Raw genomic sequence first — 23,518 nt, forward strand, 5'->3', positions numbered from 1 at the left:
TTTTAGCTGAGCCATCCTGCTACCTGTTGGCAGCTCAGCAGCTGCTCAGCTCGGGCTGGACTCGAACCGCTGTTGCTCAGAGCTCAAACTCTTGAGCGAGCTCTTAACCAACTGAGCCACTCGGCCGGCCCTTGAAGATTACCTTTTTTTAATAATTCTTTAAAAAAGAAAATAACAAGCCTTTTAGGGGTCCTTTACTTGTCTTGTTATTGACAATGATTTACTCATTGAGGGAAATACCTTAGACACTTTAAGAATCTGTTTGTATAATTGAATTATTAATTTCATATCACTTCTGTCTTTCAGTAAAACAAGTATACTCCTTTGATATCCTTTTACCAATGTTTGGTTATTCTTAAGTACAGAAGACATAAAGAATCATGCACTATAGTAGCCCCTGTGAGCAAAACATAGTACCCATTGGCTTTCTCTTGAACTGCAAAGCAAGCCTGACTCTGAAAAAAATCTCTCCTTCACTTTGAAGAACTGTTAGAACAAAATACTGACTTACTAAGTCACGCTCCATTGTAATAAAAAAATGTTTCTTTCAAAATATTTTTATATCAAAATGCCCTTCCTATCACCTAGGCAAAATTTATGAAGCCATATTATGGATATTTGTTACATGTTTCAAATGCTGAGTAAAAATCACTACTGTATTATTTGTTACTTATGTGTAATTAGGGCCAGTTTACCATGAGAACTGTGACTGTCCTTTGGAAGATAGTGCAGCCTGGCTACAGGAGATGAACTGCCCAGAAACCATTGCTCAGATTCAGAGAGATCTGGCACATTTTCCTACCATTGATCCAGAAAAGATTGCAGCAGAAATCCCAAAGCGATTTGGACAAAGGCAGAGCTTGTGTCACTATACCTTGAAGGATAACAAGGTACAATTCATAGTTGAAGTTTACGTGTTTGTATTAGTGATTGTTTTGTTTTGTTTTGATCGTTTGGCTACAACTAGCAACATACTTTTATTAAAAATCATTGTATCATTGTGATAAGCTTGACCTCAGTGAAGCCTACTAGTACTTTTAGACTCATGTAATAAACATTTGATTCTCTTTCAGGTTTATATCAAGACCCATGGTGAACATGTAGGTTTTAGAATTTTCATGGATGCCATACTCCTTTCTTTGACTAGAAAAGTAAGTGTTTTTTTTTCTCTTATGTACAATAGACAATTGAAGCCCAGGTTTTACAATATAGTTTGTTTTTTTTTCTAAATAAAAATAACAATATCAGGGCTGTTGTATTCTGGAGCCTTATTAAAATACTATTCTGGAGTTTTATGTTACGTGGGATACCTGTATTAATTAACTAGGGCTGCTATAACAAAATACTACACACTGGGTGGCTTAAAACAACAGAAATATATTCTCTCACAGTTCTGGAGACTAGAAGTCCCAAATCAAGGTGTCAGCAGGGCTGTGCTCCCTCTGAAACCTATAGGGAAAAACCCATCCTTGGCTTTTTCTGACTTCTGGTGGTGGCCAGCAATCCTTGTTATTCCTTGGTTTGCAGCTGTATCAGTCCAGTCTTCTGTCTGTCGTCACATGGAGCTATCCCTCTGTGCCTTTATGTCTTCACCTCTTTTAACAAGAACACCAGTCATACTGGATTAAAGGCCCACCGTACTCCAGTACGATCACATCTTAACTAATTACCTCTTCAACAACCCTATTTCCAGATAAGGTCTTTCTGAGATACTGGGATTTAGAACTTCAGCATATCTTTTTGAGGGACACACTCAGCCCATAACAATACCTTAGAGAAAAAAATGCCTTACAATAAAATTATTTTGGTACTATAGCTACTTTGAGCCCAAAGAAGACTTGTCACATTCTGTATCCTGTTCCTTGGTATAATGTGCTTGAACAAGATTCTAGTGGAGTTCTTGACAGCGATAGTAAAATGGCTGATACAAAAAAACTATACCATCATTTTTATCAATTGCTCACTAGTTATTTATTGAATAACCTGTGTGTATATCTTGGCTGAATTACTCATGGAAAATCATAGTACCTTTCTTAAGATTGCAAAACATTTATAGTGAGTTAATTCCAAACCTGGGTACTTATATAGCATTAGTATTCTGCCTCCTTTAAGCTAAGGCATCAGAGGCCTGGCAAGTTATTCTTGCTCCTCTGTGTCAATCCATGGGAAAATAAAAATGTTCTTCAGGACTCCAGTTTCTCAAGATACTTCTCAAACTAACCAGCTCTGTTCTTGTCTAAAATATATATATATATATCTTATTTTATAAATATCCCGAACATTTTCCCATAGCTAGATAAAACAGGTTCTTTCAACCTGTGTGTGCCAGTAGAGGCAGTCTAGCTTGGAAGTTACTCGTGTTGGCTTTAGTGTTGGGCTTTCTAAGTTCAAATCCTGGTCCCATTACCTATCTGGGGTGTATTTTTAAAATAGAAGCATCTGGCTTATTAACCAGGAACTAGAGTTAATAGTTCCAAGTACTGTGTATTGTAGTTATTTTTTTATAGTTCTCTTTCTGTCTTTGATCATCTTAGAGTCTCTTGTCAGTATTAGAACAGAGATTACCTTTGTCATTTCATCCCTATTGAAATAAGTCAATTGGCCCATTTGAGCACCCTAGAAAGGAAATCTAGTATGCTTACACATATGACAATATTCTGTTCAAAGCAAGGTAATTATCCTTACCTGAAGCTTGGCCTTTCCTTTGGTACAATTTCTAATTTTTATTGTGCTTCATTGCTCACTGGGTCGTCAGGTTGCACTTCAATATAGAATATGACACAAGTGTGGCCAAGGTTAAAAGGCAGGTAAGTGCCATCCAGGAAAGATACCAGTGCATGGTTTCAGATTAATAAGAACAGACAACAGGCCCACCAGGCTCCCGTGGTCCAGCATTAACTTAGAGCAAAGGAGTGTGCATTAGATTCAGCTCCTTTCAGTGTGTCCATCTCCCAGGGCCAGCCAGTCCACTCTACAGCCAACCACACCTCCCACTTTCTGCTGCAGTGGAAGCTCCCTGACCCCCTCCTGTGGGATGTGAGACACAGCAAGCTGAGGGCATGCCTGAGGGCCACTGATCCCTGCATTTAAGCAGAAGGAAAAGAGTATATTCCTCACTAGGAGATAAACCCAGTCAAGACTGTGAGAGGGGGCTCTTTATCTCTTGGTAAGGACATGTACCAGGCCCTAGGTTATTCTTATTTGGCCATGGAACACGGCACACAGGAGACTGCTTTTCCCAACACGTTGATCAATAGAAGGCATTATGCAATGCAAAATGTGAATAAGCTCTTTGTTTTCTTTTTTCTAGGTGAAGATGCCAGATGTGGAGTTTTTTGTTAATTTGGGAGACTGGCCTTTGGAAAAAAAGAAATCCAGTTCACTCATCCATCCAATCTTTTCCTGGTGTGGTTCCACGGATTCTAAGGATATCGTGATGCCTACCTATGACCTTACTGACTCTGTTCTAGAAACCATGGGCCGGTGAGAGATGGGTCAAAGATAACCCAGAGCCTTGGTTTTCTTTCTGTGGTGAGCTCTTTCCCAACAGCCTTTGCGATGTGATGGTTTGGGTGGAAAATCTGTTGCACTTTCTGTCTTCCAGAGTAAGTCTGGATATGATGTCTGTGCAAGCTAACACGGGTCCGCCCTGGGAAAGCAAAAACTCCACAGCTGTCTGGAGAGGGCGAGACAGCCGCAAAGAGAGACTCGAGCTGGTTAAACTCAGCAGAAAACACCCAGAACTCATAGATGCTGCCTTTACCAACTTTTTCTTCTTTAAACACGATGAAAGCCTATATGGCCCCATTGTGAAACACATTTCATTTTTTGATTTCTTCAAGGTATGACATCATCTGTGGCCAATCCTTTTTCATTTTTCCAAATACAGTTGACCCTTAACAACATGGATTTGAACTGCATGGGTTCACTTATGGGCAGATTTTTTTCAGTGTACAGTCAGCCTTCTATATCTCCAGGTTTTATATCCATGGATTCAACCAGCTATAGATCAAAAACAGTATAATGGTATGTTCATCCAAGGCTGGGAATCCGCAGATGTGGAGGGCTGACTATGTGCATTGATCTATGCCATTTTACATAAGGAACTTGATCATCTGCAGATTTTGGTGTCGGCGGGGGTCCTGAAACCAATACCCTTTGGATACCAAGAGACAACTGTTTTGGGCAAGTCAAAAGTTATATGCACGATTTTGACTGCACTGGGGAAGTGGGGAGAGTCAGTGTCCCTCACCCCATGTTTTTAAAGGGTCAACTGTATCTTCATTTGGGAGAGGGAAATAGAGGCCTGCAAATTACAAGGGGTAGGAGAAGTGAGCACAAAACTTAGTGACTATCAAGACATAGGACCCCAGGGACTGGTTGGCAACCTAAGTCTGTACTCAGTACCCACCCCTGGCATTAAATATACATCAGGGACCTTGGGGCCAGCGGAGAGCTAAAGTATTTTCCCCAGTTGACCCTCAAGCACATTTCAGCTCCAAAGCCTTTTTGTATTAATAAATACATATAAGCGATTTTACAAATACTTCTCCCCAGAGCCATGGCATGACAATAGACTAAGGACAATATAAACCAGGTGCCTCTTATCAGGCCCTCTGGTGGGGAAATGAATTGAAATCCAGCCAAATAGTCTGCATGGGAATTCTGGGGATTAGGGAGAGCACTTTCTCTATCTAGAATGTGGACTGCTCATGTTTCCTGGGGAGTGATCCTTTTTCTAACAACTCCACTTTTCATGCAGTAGGACACTGCCCTGTTCTCTACTGAGTAGTTTTTGAAGTTCCTTGTGGGAAAAATGGTGGGCAACAGGTAGTCACCTGTCCTACAGGTGGGAAGGCAAATGATTAGCGAGCTCTGTCTCTGCTGTATATGGCTAAGTTTTTTTTGTTTTTTTGTTTTGATGGGTTATGTGGCAACAGGTAGACCTAAAGAATTCCTTAGTTGAATTGTCGGTGTTGCCATATGCATATCGCAAAGATTTTTTTAAAGAAATGGTTAAAACCAAAGAGAGCTGATGCCACCCATCCCCCCTCACAGGGTGTTCTGTCATGGCTTTGTTATATTCCTACCTGTTGAATTGGCTACAACTAAAGACTCGTGATTACCACAGTGCTATGAATATTTTTATTCATAGATGTATTTGTCTCAGAGCTTGTTAATTTCCTTAAGACTTGTGTGTGGTCATCTGATATTTAAATATATGGTTAACATGGCATAGAATGTGCCATCATAGAATGTGGTCAATAAAGTAGTAGAGGGATTACAAAGTCACCATAAATCTATCTTTCCTTAGGTTGTAGCCTGAGGACAACAGTTTTATTATTTTATTGGCTGCTTCAACATTAGACTTGTGGCCCCTTTGGGAAATTTAGGAGAGCATCAAAGTAAGCCTTTTACTAGGTCAGCACCGTTACATAATAGCACTTCCTAAATGGTGAAAGCGGAGGGCAAAATCTGACCAGTTTGTATCTGAGGACAGTGAGGCTTTTTGTCTGGAAAGGGGAGGAGAAATAAAGAGAGTAGAGGCAAAGGAAATTTAATGGGGATCCTTATACTTTACTGCTGTTCACAGCACAAGTATCAAATAAACATTGATGGCACTGTCGCGGCATATCGCCTGCCATATCTTCTTGTCGGCGACAGCGTTGTGCTGAAACAGGACTCCATCTACTATGAACACTTTTATAATGAGCTGCAGCCCTGGAAACACTACATTCCCGTTAAAAGCAACCTGAGCGATCTCCTAGAAAAACTTAAATGGGCAAAAGATCACGATGAAGAGGTAAGGTCAGTCTCCTTGTACCCCAATGTCATGGGTTCATTTTAAATGTCTTGTGCCTGGAAAGCATTCGGGATGCTCAGGAAGCGTTCAGATGTAGACTCTTACCTGTAAATGGGAAGCCACCTCCCCATGGCTAGCACAGTTCCCCTCAGGATGAACACAGGCATTGAAGCTTGGATTACCATATTTCCCCATGTATAAGATGCTCCCATGTATAAGACGCTCCCATGTATAAGACGCACCTTAATTTGGGGACCCTAAATTTGAAAAAAATGTATCACGTAAAGTTATTGAACTCAAGTTTTACTCATCATAAAATTCATACAACTCCTCATCACTTGTGGGAAATACAAGTAAAAAATCTACAACCATTGTATAAGACACACTCAGTTTTTAGACCCCAAATTTTTTGAAAAAGGGCACATCTTATACATGGGGAAATACGGTAACTGTCCAGTCTGCTCATGAAACAAAAAGCTAAACCTTAGCCTTGACTATGCTCTCTCTTCTAGTCAGGTTGATATGAGCCTCAAGCACTCTCTCACTGCTACCAGAATATGAAAATTAAAATAGCCAGCCTGGCAGGAGGAAACACTAACTGTGGCTATGGATTAAAAAGAGATTTCATGATATAAACTTCGAACTAATTGCTAAAAATCTTTAAGGCAGTGCATTAAGCTTCATCCTACATTTACTTTACAAAGCCATTGTTACTTCATTTAAATGTGTACCTTTTCTCTCCAAGAAAGGCTTAATTCTAGATCTAATATGAATTCTCAACTTTTCAAGTCTTAAAACCCTTCCTTTTAATTTAAACAAACATACCTTGTTAAATGTTCCACGAAAGACTACCCCCAAATATATTTTTCCGACATACTGTCCCACTAAAATGTACTCTGAAGATCAGTTTTCCTATGTTTGCATGTGAAAAGATATGTTTCATTAAACGATTTTTTTGTTGTTGTTCCCTTAGGCAAAGAAGATAGCAAAAACAGGACAAGAATTTGCAAGAAATAATCTCATGGGTGATGACATATTCTGTTACTATTTTAAACTTTTCCAGGTCAGTATTTTCTAAGAAAATAGACATACAACATGTAATTGGTCATGTTAGTAGCAAATAATATTTCACTTAACAATTTCTAAAAGTATATTAATATACAGAGATAAATGTACACCTCTGTGGGAGAAAATCAGGGACAAATATTAAATAATGAAAATAGTAGAAAAACAAAGATTAGCTAATAGAGAATGCTCTAACATTAAGGGAAAAGTATTAACGTTAGAACTATGTGGTATGTGGTTAGGAAATTGGCATCTGATTTTGCAAAGTTACTGTACATAGATTCACATTTTCTCTTAGCACGATACTATTTCTTTGTCTACATTGTGTAAGGTATGTTTATAACTGTTGTGTTGCACCCATATGAGCCATGCCTTCTCTTGGAAATTCTTTTCATGGACCTAAGCATTTAGGGATTGTAATCAAAGCATATCTGACAATTTGAAAGTTATTTTTTTTTCTTTTTAATGCAATAGTAAACAAATGATTTGCTAGTAGTAGTACTAGATCTAAATTAAAGTTTTTTAAATCTCAGGATTGCAGATGCTGAGCCCCATATATTAGACTGCTACAGAAGAATGTTGGGTTTTGTCCTGATCTGCACTGGCCCCTTCCCCTTTATAACCTTTTCTAGGGAATGGTGAAGGGCTAGAGGATGAAGTGTGTAAACTGAAGGAGCAGGAGGGATTCACTATCTAAATTCCAAAAGATCTACGTGGTACTGCTCATTCATTCAATTTACATACTAGAACATACAAACCTAGCCCAGAGCCTGGCAACAGGGAGCACATAATGAATGAAGATGGTTACTGACGCTGTGCAAGCCATGGTGGGTAAGGCAGAAATAGTCTCTGTCCTCAAATTCTCAGTCTAGGGAAGATTGTGTCATTATTTTCACTGCAAGGCAAAATGGAGTAAAAACTAAGTAAGTGAATACAAGTCGTTTAAATGAAGGATACATTTGGAGAAATCCCTTAGAAATAGGTGGTCAGGGTCCAAAGAACAGCTGCCTCTCAGAAGCTCTGTTGTTGGGTGTTTAAGGGGAGTATGGAGGACTTTGCATAGCATATCTTGACATGTGTAAGTTAAATGGACCATATTCTAGCAAATTCTAGCATACCTAATTTGGTAATTGTACTTTAAGCATTATATAAGGAATGTTTTTATATTGTTACCTATGTAGGAATATGCCAATTTACAAGTGAGTGAGCCCCAAATCCGAGAGGGCATGAAGAGGGTAGAACCACAGACGGAGGATGACCTCTTTCCTTGCACGTGCCTTAGGAAAAAGGTAACCACAACTGGCCAATGTCAGAGTAAGAACTAACCACTTGAGCAAGCTCTTAACCAACTGAGCCATTCGGTCGGCCCCAAGTAAGAACTTTGATCCAAGTCCTCATTCATTCCTTTAGTCATTCAGTCAGGCAACAACTATTTGAGTTTCTCCTGGAGCCTTCATTCTCTTCTCATAGAATGATACAGATGAGAATTACAAGGCAAAAAGGCGTTAAGATTCAGTTAAGTGAGAAGAGTTCCTGGCAAAGTAGAGGAAAGCCTTTTTTAATCTGAGAATTCAGTCACATGGCATTTGAGTAGCTATTTAATGTTTGAAAAATATTTTCACATGCATCACCTAATAGCCTCACCTCCTTCTGAGATAGGTTTGGCAAAGTTTATCATTCCAATTCAGAGATGAAAACTTATGTAACGGTTTTTATTCATTGATTATTCATTGAAAAGCAATCTCTGTTGATACCACTCTATACTGATTTTGTTTGGAAAAGGCAGATTCACATATGGACTTGTCAGGCTAAAAAGGAACTTAGAGGTCATCCATCCTTCATTTTACAGTTAGCAAAACTGAGCCCAAAGGAGAACTTAGCTCAGAATCATCTATCTGGATTATAGTAAAGCAAGGACCAAACACCAATCCCTCATCTTCAAATTGTGTGCATGGTTGTGTATGAAGACAGTGCAGGAGGGGACAGTTGTTTTCATTATAGTTGTTTTCTCTTTGTAGGAGTGTATATTGTATAAAATTGTGATTTTATATATATTATGATTATATATAATATGTTGGCTTGACACTTTGTAAGCAGCATCGTCATGTCTCTGAATGGATAAACTGAAAATTGTGGTATTATAACCAAAAATGAGAAGGCAGGTTTGGCAAATATTATGTCTGTCTCTCAAGCGGAGTTGAAAGGAATAAGGTAACCAGAGGCCCAGTGGTGTGATGGAACCAGCTCATACAAGTTCAATGACTGTTAGATATTTAAAAATTTTGCATAGTTGTTAAATTTTGGTAGCTTGGAATCCGCCTGGTGGGAGTATTTACACCATGACAACAGCACATGCAACAAATTAGAGTTTTGGTTGTTTTGGTTTTGTTTTGTATTGTGAACTCATTTGCTACTAACTAGCCCTCTAAAGTAGAACGTCATCAACCTGAACCCCTGTCAGTGCTGCAAAGTCATAAAGTAGTTAAAGCCAGTGACAAAACAAATTGCCCTAATTGAAAGGTACGCTCTCGTCAAGTTCATAATTTGGTATCAGAATGCTTCTGTGAGCTCCAAATGAAACTGGGCAGCTTCCCTTCTCCACTCCTCTTTTTATCTTTTATCTTTGTCTAAGTGATTTCAAGGGGTGCCAAATGATTCCACTGAGTTGTAGAAGTTAGAGGCTAGAATGACAGCTTTGTTTACTTCTTCCTCATTGTCTACCGTAGCCCCTCACTGATACCATTCATAACACAAGGCCCTTTACAGTAACACAGACCCTTAGATATTCGAGTACCACATTAGTAGCCCTATAAAACACAATGTAACTCTACCCTTAGGTGATTCCAAAAATAGTCCTAGATCCTACAAGTCTCTGGCAGTAACTTGGCTGTTTCTCTTCCTTCTTTCATCTTTAGGGGAAAACCATTACTAGACTAATGTAAGTCTTCCTGACTCATAGATACTTTTTGATGGCTCTAAATATTTTGCTTCTTAATTGCAGACCAAAGATGAACTCTGATATGAAAAATACCTTCCCTTCAAATAATGGTGCTCTGAAGACTCTTCTTAACTGAAAAAAAAAAAAAGAATGTTTTTTAAATATTAATTCCATGAACAATATAAAATCTGCTATGTGATTGTCTGGGTTATGAAAATATGTTTCTTCTTATTATGCAGTATTCCCATGACTGTCCTGTAAAGCACACGTTTAGAATTTTATAATAAAACCATTTTTATTTTAAAGGCCTGTGTTATGCTAGTTATTAGCTGTGTTTGGACCATGGAGCAGTAAGGAAAGAGGGTGTCTGGGGGAGCATTTGAGATCTAGCTCCCTTGCAAATGTCATCAGCTTGGCTCAAACAAGCTCTTATAAAGATTCCAGAGAGAGAGACAAGGAGGGGATCTGTGTGGGTCCTGTACTCAGATTGGAGCATCACAGCAGCCACCACCCACTTTGACACATGGTATACATGACAAAGCAATAAACGTTTGTCTTATTTACACTATTATTTTGGATATCAGTCACTCATAGCCAAACCTAACTAATTCATCTTACAAGGCCTTCCATAATCTGTTCTTTGCCTGAATCTTTAATGCAACCTCTCACCACTTCCTAATAAGTACCCTGTAGTCTAGCAAAACCAAAACCTTACTGTTCTTTCGATGGCTTTTCTTACCTTCCTCAAATATGCTTTCCCCTTGATCTGGAATGCCATGACCTCTCGTTTTCCTCTGGCTTAGATAGCCTTCAGTGCTCATTTCAGGAATCACCCCTCTGAATCTCCCCATCTGCATACTTGTATCATTGTATTTACAGTGCTATGGGGTAGTGATGTAATTGGTTGTCTCTCTTCCTTACCATATTTTAATCAACTTGACTACAGAGACCATGCTCTTCTTCTATTTAATAGAGTGCCTGCAACTAACTAGAATGGCTGAATGACTGATTGAATGAAAATCACTTTGAAACGTGATTAAGAGAACTAAAAAGGAACTAGAAATCCTAACATTGAACCATAATATAAAGTTTTACAAAAGATCCAAGGAATTTGTAAAACATTATATTATGGTTCAGTGTTAGGATTTCTAGTTCCTTTATTTGTCCTTTTTCTGGTCCTTTACCATCCATCCTGCAGTTAAATAATCTGTTAGAAATTTTTTTAATTGTGGATTGTATTTTATATAGAGAAATATATAAATATGTATCTGCAGTTTAAAATTATAAGAAAACATCCATGTAACTACTGACAAAGATTCTTTGCTTGACAAACTTTAGTCAGACAGTGCACTTCCTTATAAAATCCAGTTACAGGGCCGGCCGAGTGGCGCGATGGTTAAGAACTCGCTTGGGATGCCAGAGGGCCCCGGTTCAGATCACACATATGAGGGCCAGTGACACTGCCCTCCACAGCTAAGATGCTGAACAACAGCTCAACCTGGAGCTGGGCTGCCGTGGCGCCGGCGCCGGCGACGGCGTAGGCTGCAGCCCCTTTGGCAGTGGGTTGCCATGGGCTACCGTGTGTAGCCAGCAGCCAGCGTGAGCGGCCAGCAGCCAGCGTGAGCGGCCAGCAGCCGCAGTGAGCGGCCGTCCAGAAGCCGGCGACTGATCTGCCTCACCCGGGAAGAGCGCAATGACGGTGCCAACTTGGGCCAGTGAAGCAACGTCCTCCACAACTAGATTGAAGAACAAAAATGACAGCAACTTGTATGTTCCCCTTCCCCCAGTTCCCCAGCACTGTTCCCATCCCCCCAATTCCCCAATAAAAATCTTAAAAAAAAAAAAAAAGGATCTTTTAGAAAAAAAAAAATCCAGTTACAGCAAGAACCCTGCTAAGTCCTTTGAACAGGAATCCCCCATCCTCCAGTGCGGCTGACTGTAAGTTTACTGAAAATCAGATTGTACTCTTAGAGTGGAATTTATGGCATGTAAATAAGGTTGTTTTTAAAAGCATAGCTAGAAAATTAAGAGACAAGAAATGTTCAGATTTGTAATTCAGGAAAACAATTGTCAACAAAAAACATCCAGCATAAGAGAAAGATTGTAAGAGTTTATTTGAGCTAAACTGATGACAATTGCTGGGAGCAAAGTCTCAACAGATTGAAAAAATGCTCCGGAAAAATGGCCGTTGTGCAACTTATTTTATACATTAGAATCAAAGGAGGAGAATTACATGAAATCCTTTGGTTGTAGATTAAGGGGGTGGGAGAAAGCAAAGCGGGGAAATCTGTGGGACTGGATAAAAAGTAAAATGGAGAGCCACACACTTCTTTTACATTGGTGGGTACAGCATAGTTAATAGCATTTTACAGCACATAGAGATAGTATTTGGGGAACAAGATAACAATGAGGGATTTTGTAGATTCCTGCTCTGGTGTGGTGGGTTGTGCCCCTGGGGGGTCTGAAAAAAGAGATTACTCTGATACTGCAAGGGTATGTTATCTTAGATGCAAAAAGACTACAGACAGGCTCAAGGTAAAGATTGACCTTTGTCAAGGAAACTACAGGCCAAGGATTTGACTTCCCCGCCATGGCCCACCTTAGTTAGGAATTTTTATGTTCATGCCATCCTATGTGGTTATTTGCAGTCTCCTGAGCTTGTCAGTTTTTACGTGTGGCCCCTTTTCCGTCCACACGAATGAGGTAAATGACAAGTGGTTTTCTGGATTTTATTTCATTCATGTGCTGTGACAAAAAAGTGGGCATTTACCAACTGCACTAGGCTTGGGGAAGATGCATTCATTCAAGAAATACTGATTTGTCAGGCATTAGTTCATACACAGGAGACTGAAGGTAAAACAACAAAATACCCTGCCTTCATGGGGAGTGTACAGTCTAGCGAGGAGACCAAGACACTCCATGTTATGCTAGGTGACTAGGGTAGAAGGATGGGAAGGGTAGGAAGGTAATTAGGGAAGGCCTCACTGAGCAACTGATATGTGCGTGAAGACATGCAGGGCTAGCCACGGGGATCTCACTAAGAAGAGGGAACAGCCGGGACGAAAAGCCTGTAGTGGGTCCATGTCTAGTGGGTTTGGATGTGAGGATAGAAATGAGGCCTGGGTGCCTAGAGCTGAAGGAGCCAGGGAAAGGAGAATAGGAAATAGCAAGATAAGAAGTGAGGGGACCGACCACATAAACCCTTGGTAAGGCCTTTGGCCTTTAATTATGGGCAAAATGTTGAGCCAAATGGTTTGTATTTCAACAGGGTCCCATTGCCCACTGTATTGACAACATAGCAAGAGGGGCTGGGGGAGGGGACAAGAGACCATCTAGCAGACTATTTCGGTAATCCAGGCAAAGATGATGGGGCTCTGACTGGTCTGGTATGAGAAGCGGTTGAATTCTATATGTATTTGCAAATAGAGCCAATGGGATCGATTCATTGTGGGGTGTGATAAAGTGAATAATTAGCGTTGATCCCCACGTTTTGACCTGTGCAACTGCGAGAATGGAGTGACTGGGATAGGGACGGACCTAGAGCGGAACGAGTTGGCGGCGAGGCAGCAGCTGGAGGTTGCTCGTCAGCCGCACATATGTTTGCCAGCCGCCCCGGCCCTGTCACGGTGGACAGCCGCGGGAAAACTCCCGCCCCCAGCGTGCCCCGCGCGCAGGCCAGCACGCTCAGGGGCGGGGCCTGCGCGCGCATGCGGGGTAACGGAACGCTCCGGCGGTACGGCAAGGCGGTCACTTCGAGCGTGGTAGTTTGCTCTCTGAAGGGAGTGAGGGCGGTTGCGGGCTGCTGCTGGCCACTTCCCCTTCCCCGGTAAGTGTGGCGGCGGCGGTTGGCGCTACCAAGCGGAAAGTGGTCGCCCAAGCTCGTGCTAGTGTGCCTGCCGGCCCCGCCTGAGGTATCTCGGGCTCCCGGCCGGCCGTCGCCTCTTGGGCAGTTGGCCGGCTTCCTGAGGCGTTCGGTGTAAGTTCGGTGCTCACGGGCACCCGCCGCTGGGGCTCCGTCCCCCTGGGCGCTTAGGAGGCCCGAATGTGGGGATGGCGAGGGTGGGGAAAGCTGAACGGGTTCAGCCCGGGTCCCAAGAGCCTGTCCCAGGCGGCCGGCTGGAAACCGCCTGCGAGCTGTGAGCGGCCGCCGCACAGCCCGGGGCACGCGCGCGGCGTTTGAGTGAAGAAGCGGTTTGTCAGGTGCCTTTGAAATTCCAAACCCCGCTTCACCTTTTTACCCTGGTCCGGCTTGGTGGTGCCGACCCCGGGGCCAGATTGTCCGCCGCCCTGGGAGCCTGGACGCGTAACGTTTGCGTTTGCCCCGTGGCTCCCAGCACACTGCCGTGGAAGTCATCGCTGGTTCACAGGCCTTTTTCTAACTGCAAGTTACAGTGGTGGTGGCGGCTTGGTCCCTCGGCGTCAGATGTGATCGCTCAGGGCGCTCAGAGTAGTAGCAGTCATAAAAGTCACTCTTGAGTGCCGACGACGCGGGGACACCGCCACAGGACAGAGACTGTCCCCTGATCCCCGCAGCATCCCTGAGGTCGGTGGTGCTTTCCCCGTTCGCGGATGAAGATCTGGAGGCCGAGCCAGGTGTCAGACCCCGCTCTGTAGGGAGCCAGAGCCAAAGGCTACAACCTGGGCCGCCTCGACAGGTCGCGGCAGGGGTCTCGGTAGGGACGGGTTGGGTGTTTCGGAAGTGGTCCCGAACTCGGACGCCGGGTATGAAGCACAGACAGGTCCTCAGGAAGTCTGGAAAGGCGTGGACGTGTCATGAAAGCAAACACGCAAAAACCCAAGCTGCTGAGGAATTTTAGAGCGTTCTGGGTGTTAAGGCCGTGGATTGAATACATGTATCTAATTTTACTCCTTCCTGAAATCTCACTAAAATTAAAGGGATTTTTTTTTTAAGATCTAAACCCATAGGAATGGAGAGAATGGGAAGGAACCAATAGCAATAAAATATTGGGTTACTTGAAAGCAAATGTCTTAGCAAATCTTAGCTTAATTCTGAACCAGCAGCAGGGAATACTGTGCAGCAATTCTGTGTAAACCACCGAATCTTCAGAATGCACAGACACCGGCAGCCCTGGGCGGACACCTCGGGAGCTGGCAGTGCAGGTAAAGGTGCTAAGGATGGATGTGGAGGGCTTCAGTAAAGATGACGGAGGTGAAGTTTGTTTGAAAAGCTATTAGATATCGAGATCTCCTTCCCTGTGTCACACTGTTAGGTGACTGCCTTTCTCCCATTAGAAGATGAGAGGCTTTATTCTCTTGAGAACTTAAAACAGGATCTTTGAAACGGGGGACCCCAGTTACAGTTAATTATGGGGCTACATTTATGAAAATGGACACTGAAGCTAAAGTCCTGCATCCTCCTCCCACTCAAATCTCAGAACTTTTGCAGCCAGACTAACACCCTTCAGGCTCAAAAAGGAGAATTGTACACACACATACACATAGAAGGAAACCTACACCGTAAGTTGATCATAGTGGTTGCTTATAGGAAGGGAAAGGAACTTGTTGGCTGGCGGAAAAGAATGTGAGGAGACTTTATTTACATTTTGTTCTTTTAAAATTTTGTACCATGTACATATATTACTCATTGAAAAATGAAATGTGTTTCTTAAATTAATCACAAGTGAATACGAGTATCCTTTGGCACAGCAATTCCTTTCTAGGAATTTATCATATAGATATATCTGTACACATTTGAAAATAATGTAAGCACAGTGCTACTCGTTGCAATACTATTTTAGCAAAAGATTGAAAACAGTCTCAGTGTTCATTAATAGATGGTGAGATAAACTAGGTCAACCCTTCCTTGGAATATTCTGCAGCCATAAGAAATAATCTCATTGTATAAAGAAAAGAGTAATCACCAAGATATATGTTAAGTGGGGGGGGAAAGGGTCAGAAAAAATATCACCAGTTTATAAAAAGAAAATGGAGGGTTGTGTGTGTGTGATATATAAATATATAAAATATCTGGAAAGATATATGCAAGAAGCAGGTAATATTGGTGAGTTTGGAGAGGAGATCTGGGTGGTAGGCAAAAATGTAATAAGGGAGACATCTCACTGTATATTTTTGGTACCTTTTGAACCTTGAATCATGTTATCTATTCAATGAATGAATGAATGAATAAAACGTTAATGGGAAAAAGAGATGAACGATGGAGCTCCTGATGCTGATAATGTCCTAAACAATAAAAGATTTAAAGTAGGAAGGAATGCTGTATAACAAAATCTCAGTGGCTTACATTTCATGCTCTTGGTTCTTCAGGTCAACATTTCATGGTTCTTCAATTGTGTAGATCTTGGCTAGACTCCAGACTTTAGTGTTATGTTCATATCTGCTCCATATGTCTTCATGCTGGGGCCCAGGCTAAAAACCCAAAAATATCTGCAGCATGCTTTTCTCATGGCTGAGGGTGAGAATTCAAGAGGGCCTCTTTAAATTTGCCATGCCTCTATTCATAAGTGGCACACTGAAACCTTTATGTATAGCCCATTAGTTAAAGCAAGTCCCATAGCCAAGCCCAAAGTCAACAGGGTGGAGATTCACACTCCTTTACTAGGAGTCTCTGCAGCGTCACATGCCAAAGGGTGTGGATGTATACTCCTATTGCAGGGTGGGAGGAAGAGTTGAGAATGATAATGATAAAGGAAATGGGTTAATAGAAAGATGCTGTGAAGTCAAGTTAAAGATAGTTGGTTGAGAATAAAGATGCTTAGAAAAATATGTATATGTGTGCCAACATACAGCATCCTACTTAGATATGAGTGTTCTTAAGGTTTCCGTGTTAAGGTATCACAATGGCTTTATATTATGCCAGCCCCATACCTGGCCCTATAACCGGTTTTGAATGCCCATAGGAACCTTGAAAATAATTAATCAAATAATGCACATGTAAAGATATTAGGTTAGAGAAGTAGTTCTAAATGTGATTATTTCAGCTACTGCATGTGTTCATTCATAGTTCTTATACCCATGTCTGCCAACCCATCTTTCACAACAGAATCTTCTTTTCAGGGAGATGTCCTTTGCTTCTCAGATGTAATGCACTTCAAGTTTGTTATTCAACAGTGAAAATGAGTCATACCGAGGTAATACATATTTTCATATGTTCTGCATCTTCAGGATTTCTTTCTGTCTTTTTTTTGTAGTCATATGGCTCCAGAGTAGTTTTCTTATTTTCAACTTGAACTATGAGAGACAGTATAGCATTAGTGGTTTAGAGTGAGACTGGAGCAAATTGCCCAAGTTTGAATCCTAGCTAGTGGCTATATAACTTTGGACATGTTACTTAACCGACTGTGCCTCAGTTTTCTCCTCTATAAAGTGGAGATAATAATAGTATTTGCCTCTTAGAATTATTAGGAAGGTTGAGTTAATACATATAAAGAACTTATAATAGTACCTGACACATAAGCACTTCTTAAATATTAGCTATTAATATCATTGCTTTTTATTTGGAGGTCAAAACTTGATTCATGGGCCTTGCAGAACAGACATATAGTTAGTTATTCAGTTGTCTGAATAGGCAAGGAAGTAATTTTTGATCCCTTTATTTTCTTGAATTCCAGGTTAAATTAAAAATACCTTTTGGAAATAAGTTACTAGATGCTGTTTGTTTGGTACCTAACAAGAGCTTAACATATGGAATAATTCTTACACATGGAGCATCAGGAGATATGAATCTTCCTCATTTGATGTCACTGGCATCCCATCTTGCATCTCATGGGTTTTTTTGCCTGAGATTTACCTGTAAAGGCCTTAATATTGTACATAGAATTAAGGCATATAAATCAGTTTTGGTAAGAAAATTTCTTTATATTTACTTATAACAGAATTCTGTTTTAAAATTCTTAATTTAAGACAAATTTTGTTAGAAGCCATTTAATTTAAAAATCTTTTAATGAGTATTCTTGGAAATTCAGCAGTAAATGACGTTTCCCTGGAGATGAATGCCCACAACACAAATGTTCCTCCATGATACTGCCAAGGAAGCCATTTATGATATAATTTTCTTATTGGAAGTATGTAACTTTAGAATATAGTTCTGGATATTTTGCCTACTATACTATGAATATACAAATAGAGCTTGGATTTTTATACATGTTATTTAGAAACTATAAAATCCCTAGATAAAGCACATTTGAAATTTCTTTAAATCCAAATTATTTCAAGCTTGTCAAATTTTTCAGAGCTTTAAATTAGATGTTATTATTATTATTTTCAGGTTCTACATTAGTTGGGAATCTTTTACTGGCCTTTTTTTTAATGTAATTTGTTCTTTTAAAAAATATTTTACAATAGTAGTTGAATTTTTTAGACAGGTGAAGTGATTTTTTTGCTCACATATTTGCCTGTATTACCCAGCATATGATTTGATAGTGAAGGCATGACCAGAAGAGCAAAGAACTGGTTCATTCTTTCAAGAAGAATCCCTTAAGATTTGTGCTTGTCTTTGCAAAGATTTTTCTACGTTTCAGCAATGATGAGAAATATATGTTGATTTTCCAGTGAAGTATTATATAGGAGAAGAGTTGATAATTTTTTGGTTGACTTTTCTAGAGTTACCTAAAGACCTCAGGAGAATACAAACTTGCCGGTGTTTTCCTTGGAGGTAAGTTGCAATACTCGTGAAAACTTGTTTTTAAATCTGCTATTAATAATATAGGAATAGGTAATTGAGAATTAAAATTTATTGATGACAGGAACTAATTTAAGGATTTTTTTTTTTTTGGTTTGGTAAGTCATTTCCTTGTATCAATCACATCAAGGTAGTTTATATATTTAAAGCAAATGTAAACGTCATATATTGTAACCCAAAGACTTCTCCTTTTATTTATATCCCTGGTTCACCTTCTCACAAAAAAATCCCTTAATGAGGATTGTCCTCACGATCCTTCAGAAAAATAATTTATTTTTAAAATAATTTTGACCTGGGATTCTTTTTTATTACTTCACAAGGATATAGGTGTCCATTATGGGTATTCCAACTTGTTAATTGCCACTTTGTGGAGTAAAGTAATTTGTTGATATATAAATATGAATACTAAATGAAATCTAATTTGCTACATTATCACCACAACTTTATATGAATGTTTATACTTCAAACTGAACTTAATTTTAATTGATTTTAGGTCGTTCAATGGGCTCAAGAGCAGCTGCTTCTGTAATGTGTCATATTGAGCCAGATGATGCTGATGATTTCGTTCGAGGTCTTATTTGTATTTCTTATCCACTGCACCATCCAAAGCAGCAGCATAAACTTAGAGATGAAGATCTCTTTCGTATAAAAGACCCTGTACTATTTGTGTCGGGCGCAGCAGATGAAATGTGTGAAAAGGTGATTCACAACTTCATTATTTGTGTGAAAATAAAAGACTGGGAAAAAAACATCTTAGGAACAAGATATTATTACCTGCAGCATTCAGTCTTTAAAATGATGCTGATTTGACTAGTGCTAGATTGGTACCTTAGTTACCCCATTGCTTTGGAAAACCTAAAAAATATAAGCATAATGACAAAATTCATTTCTCTGGAAAGAGAGTTGGTAAATAAATTTACTCATACTTGGGAAATAAAGGATTAATCTGAATCTTGTGGTCTGGGGAGTTCTAGACTGTACATTTGGTTTATCGTTTCAACATTCAAGCAGATGCTTTAATTTTTTATAAAATTGACTCGAGAAAAAAATCAGTAACTTGTACATATTAGTAAATATTAATGTATTTCCCAAAGCATATAATTTCCTTGAGAAAAATATTTTTAGAAGAATTTTTTTTCTCCAGTTTACTTAATTTTTATCATAATAATGAATATTTGTCCTGTAGTATGGCTGTATCTGAAAGATGTGGACTGCCTGCCACTTCTGTGGACATTTCCTTGCACATTTCCATTGCCTCAAAAGTTGTTTGTAGAGTACGTATTTAATGAATATTTAGTGAATGGATGCTAGTATAGGTGGGGCTGGGGAGAGAGGATGTTTATTGGACATTAGTCTAGTATCCTCTTTTTTTTTTTTTTTTCCTTTAGAACTTGTTGGAGAAAGTGGCACAGAAAATGCAAGCTCCTAATAAAATCCACTGGATTGACAAGGCAAATCATTCCATGGCAGTGAAAGGACGGTCAACAAATGATGTTTTCAAAGAAATAAATACACAGATTTTGTATTGGATCCAGGAAATCACCGAAATGGACAAGAAATAATTGTCTTTAGTTAAAAGCCGTGTTATTTTGAATACAAATATAGTTAATTTGATAAAAACCAGCATAAATCTCAGCATTATGAGATATATTTCTGACTAAGGTTCTCCAGTGTTCCCTAATTTTTAATACATGTTCTAGTTGTGAAATTGATGTCTTTTACAACATGACTTTTGAAAGCATAGTTCTATAAAGATGATGCACGAATATTAAAGATGGTCTAAATATTATTTATTTTCATTAATATAGTTAAGTTTTGAAAAAATAAACTTTTGAATTTTGTTACAGTGGAACTTTTGTCTTATTGCGGTGCAACTGAGAAAGTGCTCTATCTAGTTTTCCAGGAGTCAACTTTAATAAAGGAAAACAACACTTGTTTTTGTAACAACACTTGTAAAGTTAGTCACTAATTCTGGCTCTCATCAGTTCTCATCTATATAATTGCAGTAGCCTCATTGATTTTCTTTTTTTATTGCCTTTTTGTTTCAGTAAACCAATTGACACCTCCAACTCAAAATCTGTTGGTGGATCTCCAAAGGTGACTATTAAGGTTAAATTTCCTTCATTCAAATTTCTCCACAATAGGTCTTATCAACATTTTAGCCTCGTTTCCCCTGTGCTCTGAACCTGCACACAAATACTCCAGCTAACCTGGACTACACAAAGTTATGGAACAAGTCTGTCTGTCTCCTCTTTCTGAAACTCTTCTTTGTTAGTCTTTGCCTGGTATCAAATCCTACTCATCTTTGAAGACATTTAAATTCTATTTCCCTCTTTATAGCTTTCTTTGTATTACCCCAACCAAGTATCCTTTGAACCCACATAGTATTTTCCTCTCTGTTGTTAAGTACACTGTGCCTTCTCAGTAAGTTACTGACATATTTGTTCCATATCACTTAAATTATATACTCCTTCAAGTCAGGAAATAGTTTTTACTCATTTTGTATCCATAAAGCACTTTTTAGTTACTATTCAATGTCATGCCTTCATTATTCAATAAATATTTGTTGTACTAAACTAAGATATTTACAGAAGGAAAGTTTTTTGGTTTTTTTTTTTAAAGATTTTTATTGGGGAATTGGGGGCTGGGAACAGCGCTAGGGAATTGGGGGAAGGAGAACAGACAAGTTGCTGTCCTTTTGTTCTTCACTCTAGTTGTGGAGGACATTGCTTCACTGGCCCAAGTTGGCACCATCATTGCGCTCCCGGGCGAGGCAGGTCAGTCACCGGCTTCTGGACGGCTGCTCACGCTGGCTGCTGGCTACACGGTAGCCCATGGCAACCCACTGCAGCAGTGGCTGTAGCCTATGCCCTCGCGGGTGACTCACGGCAGCCCAGCTCCAGGTTGAGCTGTTGTTCAACATCTCAGCCGTAGAGGGCAGCGTCACTGGCCCTCATCTGTGGGATCCAAACTGGGGCCCTGCTGCTCAGAGCTGGTGTCCCAAGTCAGCTCTTAACCAACGCGCCACTCGGCCGGCCCAGAAGGAAAGTTTTTAACCAATGAGCAACCCTAGTTTTATATTACTGTTTATACACCTATTATTGGAACTTTTTCCTGATACATAATGAATAAAAACCTAGTTCACAATGTCCAAATAGTTCAAAGAATGTGATATTGGTAGCAGTAATAGATTTTTTAACACTTTAATATAATTTTTCTCTGAGTGTTTTAGTGTATATTACTGTTAGTAATGGGATTTCTCTGATCATTATTTTTTTGTCTTCATGATTTTTAAAACTAACAGCATTTTTAATGCTCACTTGAGATTGACATAAGAGGTTTCTAGTGCAAATGACAGAAATATCTATGCTGAAAATTAGGTAATTGTATAATTTTATTAGTAGCCAAGTACATAAGTAACAGACATGACAAAGCCCTGGAGGGGGATACTCCACCTCTGCAAACAACCATCAGCAGGATTGTTGCACAGAAGTTCCTTTTAAGTTCATAAGAGCTATTCAGTGATATACTAATTAGGGATTCAGTGCCATAAACCTCTGAAAGATTTAAGGAACTAGAGAGTAAAGTATTAAGACACTGTATCCCCTTTAAGGTAGATAGCATTAAATGAATTAGAGAATGTCTGCCATAAGGCAAGAGAAGAGTGTTTTGCCAGCTGCATTAAATTGTATAGAAAAACAATAAAATCCCCCTGATTGTGTATGTAGGTGGGGAGTCAGAGAGGAGGGTGTACTTTACCCTAGAAAAACCCAGCGGAATTGCTGAAGTTTTTTCTAGAACTAATGCCTACCATGCATCCTGGAAGGCTATTCTTTGCAAAAACAAACTCCAAGATCACAGTTAAACCTAAATAAAGATCATAACCATGTGTACGCTGTGGCCCACTAGACTGGACAACTATGACGTCAACTGAGGATATGTCTTTGATCTCATTGTTTCATATTCACGGAAAGGAAGAGCCCCATAAATCTCCGGTGCACTCAGTTAAACTTACGTGACAGGGGAGGCCTGAACAGTTAACTGGTTTAAAGATTATTTTTTTTCCTCAATCCACCTTAAATAAGTGAAGAATTATTAATTACATCTTCAAAGGGAAAGTACTCTAAATCCAAGTTACTGGTAATATTTTCATTAATAGTCCAGACTCCCTTGTCTACTTGTGACTAAACTACTCTCTGTGAGGGAAAGTGAGCAGGACTTCAACCTGGCTCTGCCCCACCCTAGCTCTGACATCAGGAAGCATCACGAGTAGGTACTCCTTGAAATCACCAGAGACGGTGAAAAGGAAATTCACCAGACCACTGCAAAATGTAACTTTGGTTTTCAGCATAACAGTAGATTGTTGAAGAAGAACATTGCCAACATACCCATCTAGCAGAAAGAAATATAAAATGAGGTGTCATATTTTAAGGGAAAAAAAATCAGGCAGGCCTATGAGAAACAAGCTATCACACGTCCTATATAGTAACAATGGGACATTTAAATTATCTGGTGTGTATCTGAAATTTAAATTAAACTGAAACATCTAGTTTTGTTTTCTAAACCTGACAACCCTACATTCATATTTTTCTGATCACAAAGAAGTATAAATATATTATTATTCTGGTGGAAATAAAAAATGGTTATGTCCAGTTCAAATTTGTTATACATTTTTTTATTTACAGAGCAGTGATAATCCAACTATGCTAAGGGATTGTTTATAGAATAGTGTTTCTTTTTGTGAAATTAATAGGGGATTTAAATTTTTAAATAAAAAAATGACTTCCAGCGTCATACATGTCTCACAAGTGAACTTCCATTGTTGCTAAAGTAAGTTGATATGAGCTCACTTAAATACCTATTATGACACGTACCTCACTTTACTTAGGCCCAGAGCTGCCCTTGATAAGACACTGAGCAGTACTGGAAATTTTTGGGGGGCAGAGTGTTGCATGTGGTTATGAGATGAGCAGACCACCTTTTTGTGTTTGGGGGCATCCGAAATCAAGGACTTCAGAATGAGATATCAATCGATTTCACATATTACATAAAA

General features: G+C 39.6%; 2 protein-coding genes across 5 annotated transcripts in view; both read left to right on the forward strand.

The window, feature by feature from the left end:
- Positions 1–10,113, forward strand: part of POGLUT2 (protein O-glucosyltransferase 2) — a 13,008-nt gene extending 2,895 nt beyond the window's left edge. The window contains exons 3-10 of one of the 2 annotated variants that reach the window (XM_019663863.1): positions 685–890; positions 1,074–1,151; positions 3,311–3,483; positions 3,605–3,842; positions 5,594–5,803; positions 6,777–6,866; positions 8,050–8,157; positions 9,870–10,113. In XM_019663863.1, the coding sequence (XP_019519408.1) occupies positions 685–890; positions 1,074–1,151; positions 3,311–3,483; positions 3,605–3,842; positions 5,594–5,803; positions 6,777–6,866; positions 8,050–8,157; positions 9,870–9,887 (1,121 nt within the window). In that variant the 3' untranslated portion in view covers positions 9,888–10,113. Of the gene's footprint in view, positions 1–684; positions 891–1,073; positions 1,152–3,310; positions 3,484–3,604; positions 3,843–5,593; positions 5,804–6,776; positions 6,867–8,049 lie in introns of both variants that reach the window. The other variant, XM_019663862.1, reaches the window with a different exon arrangement.
- A 3,380-nt stretch (positions 10,114–13,493) lies between these two features.
- On the forward strand, positions 13,494–20,314 carry TEX30 (testis expressed 30). Of its 3 annotated transcripts, none has more exons than XM_019663854.1 (6): positions 13,494–13,632; positions 16,842–16,915; positions 17,396–17,626; positions 18,387–18,438; positions 18,959–19,164; positions 19,854–20,314. In XM_019663854.1, the coding sequence occupies exons 2-6, from the start codon at positions 16,901–16,903 to the stop codon at positions 20,025–20,027; spliced, it is 678 nt and encodes a 225-aa protein (XP_019519399.1). In that variant the 5' UTR covers positions 13,494–13,632; positions 16,842–16,900; the 3' UTR covers positions 20,028–20,314. The 3 variants fall into 3 exon arrangements, with proteins under 3 accessions (XP_019519399.1, XP_019519400.1, XP_019519398.1); XM_019663855.1 differs by having other exon boundaries at positions 13,531–13,632; positions 16,828–16,915; XM_019663853.1 differs by lacking the exon at positions 13,494–13,632 and adding an exon at positions 13,851–14,927.
- The last annotated feature ends 3,204 nt before the right edge of the window (positions 20,315–23,518 follow it).

The sequence above is a fragment of the Hipposideros armiger genome, unplaced genomic scaffold (genome assembly GCF_001890085.2).
Source record: "Hipposideros armiger isolate ML-2016 unplaced genomic scaffold, ASM189008v1 scaffold_408, whole genome shotgun sequence".
Taxonomy (NCBI): domain Eukaryota; kingdom Metazoa; phylum Chordata; class Mammalia; order Chiroptera; family Hipposideridae; genus Hipposideros; species Hipposideros armiger.

Bases quoted from the DNA above. Each gene is read 5' to 3' on its own strand.
- TEX30 (XM_019663853.1), top strand. From the start codon at position 14,876: ATGCACAGACACCGGCAGCCCTGGGCGGACACCTCGGGAGCTGGCAGT. The intron at 14,928-16,841 runs GTAAAGGTGCTA...TCTTCTTTTCAG, and splicing joins CTCGGGAGCTGGCAGTGCAG to GGAGATGTCCTTTGCTTCTC. The intron at 19,165-19,853 runs GTGATTCACAAC...TTTTTCCTTTAG, and splicing joins CAGATGAAATGTGTGAAAAG to AACTTGTTGGAGAAAGTGGC.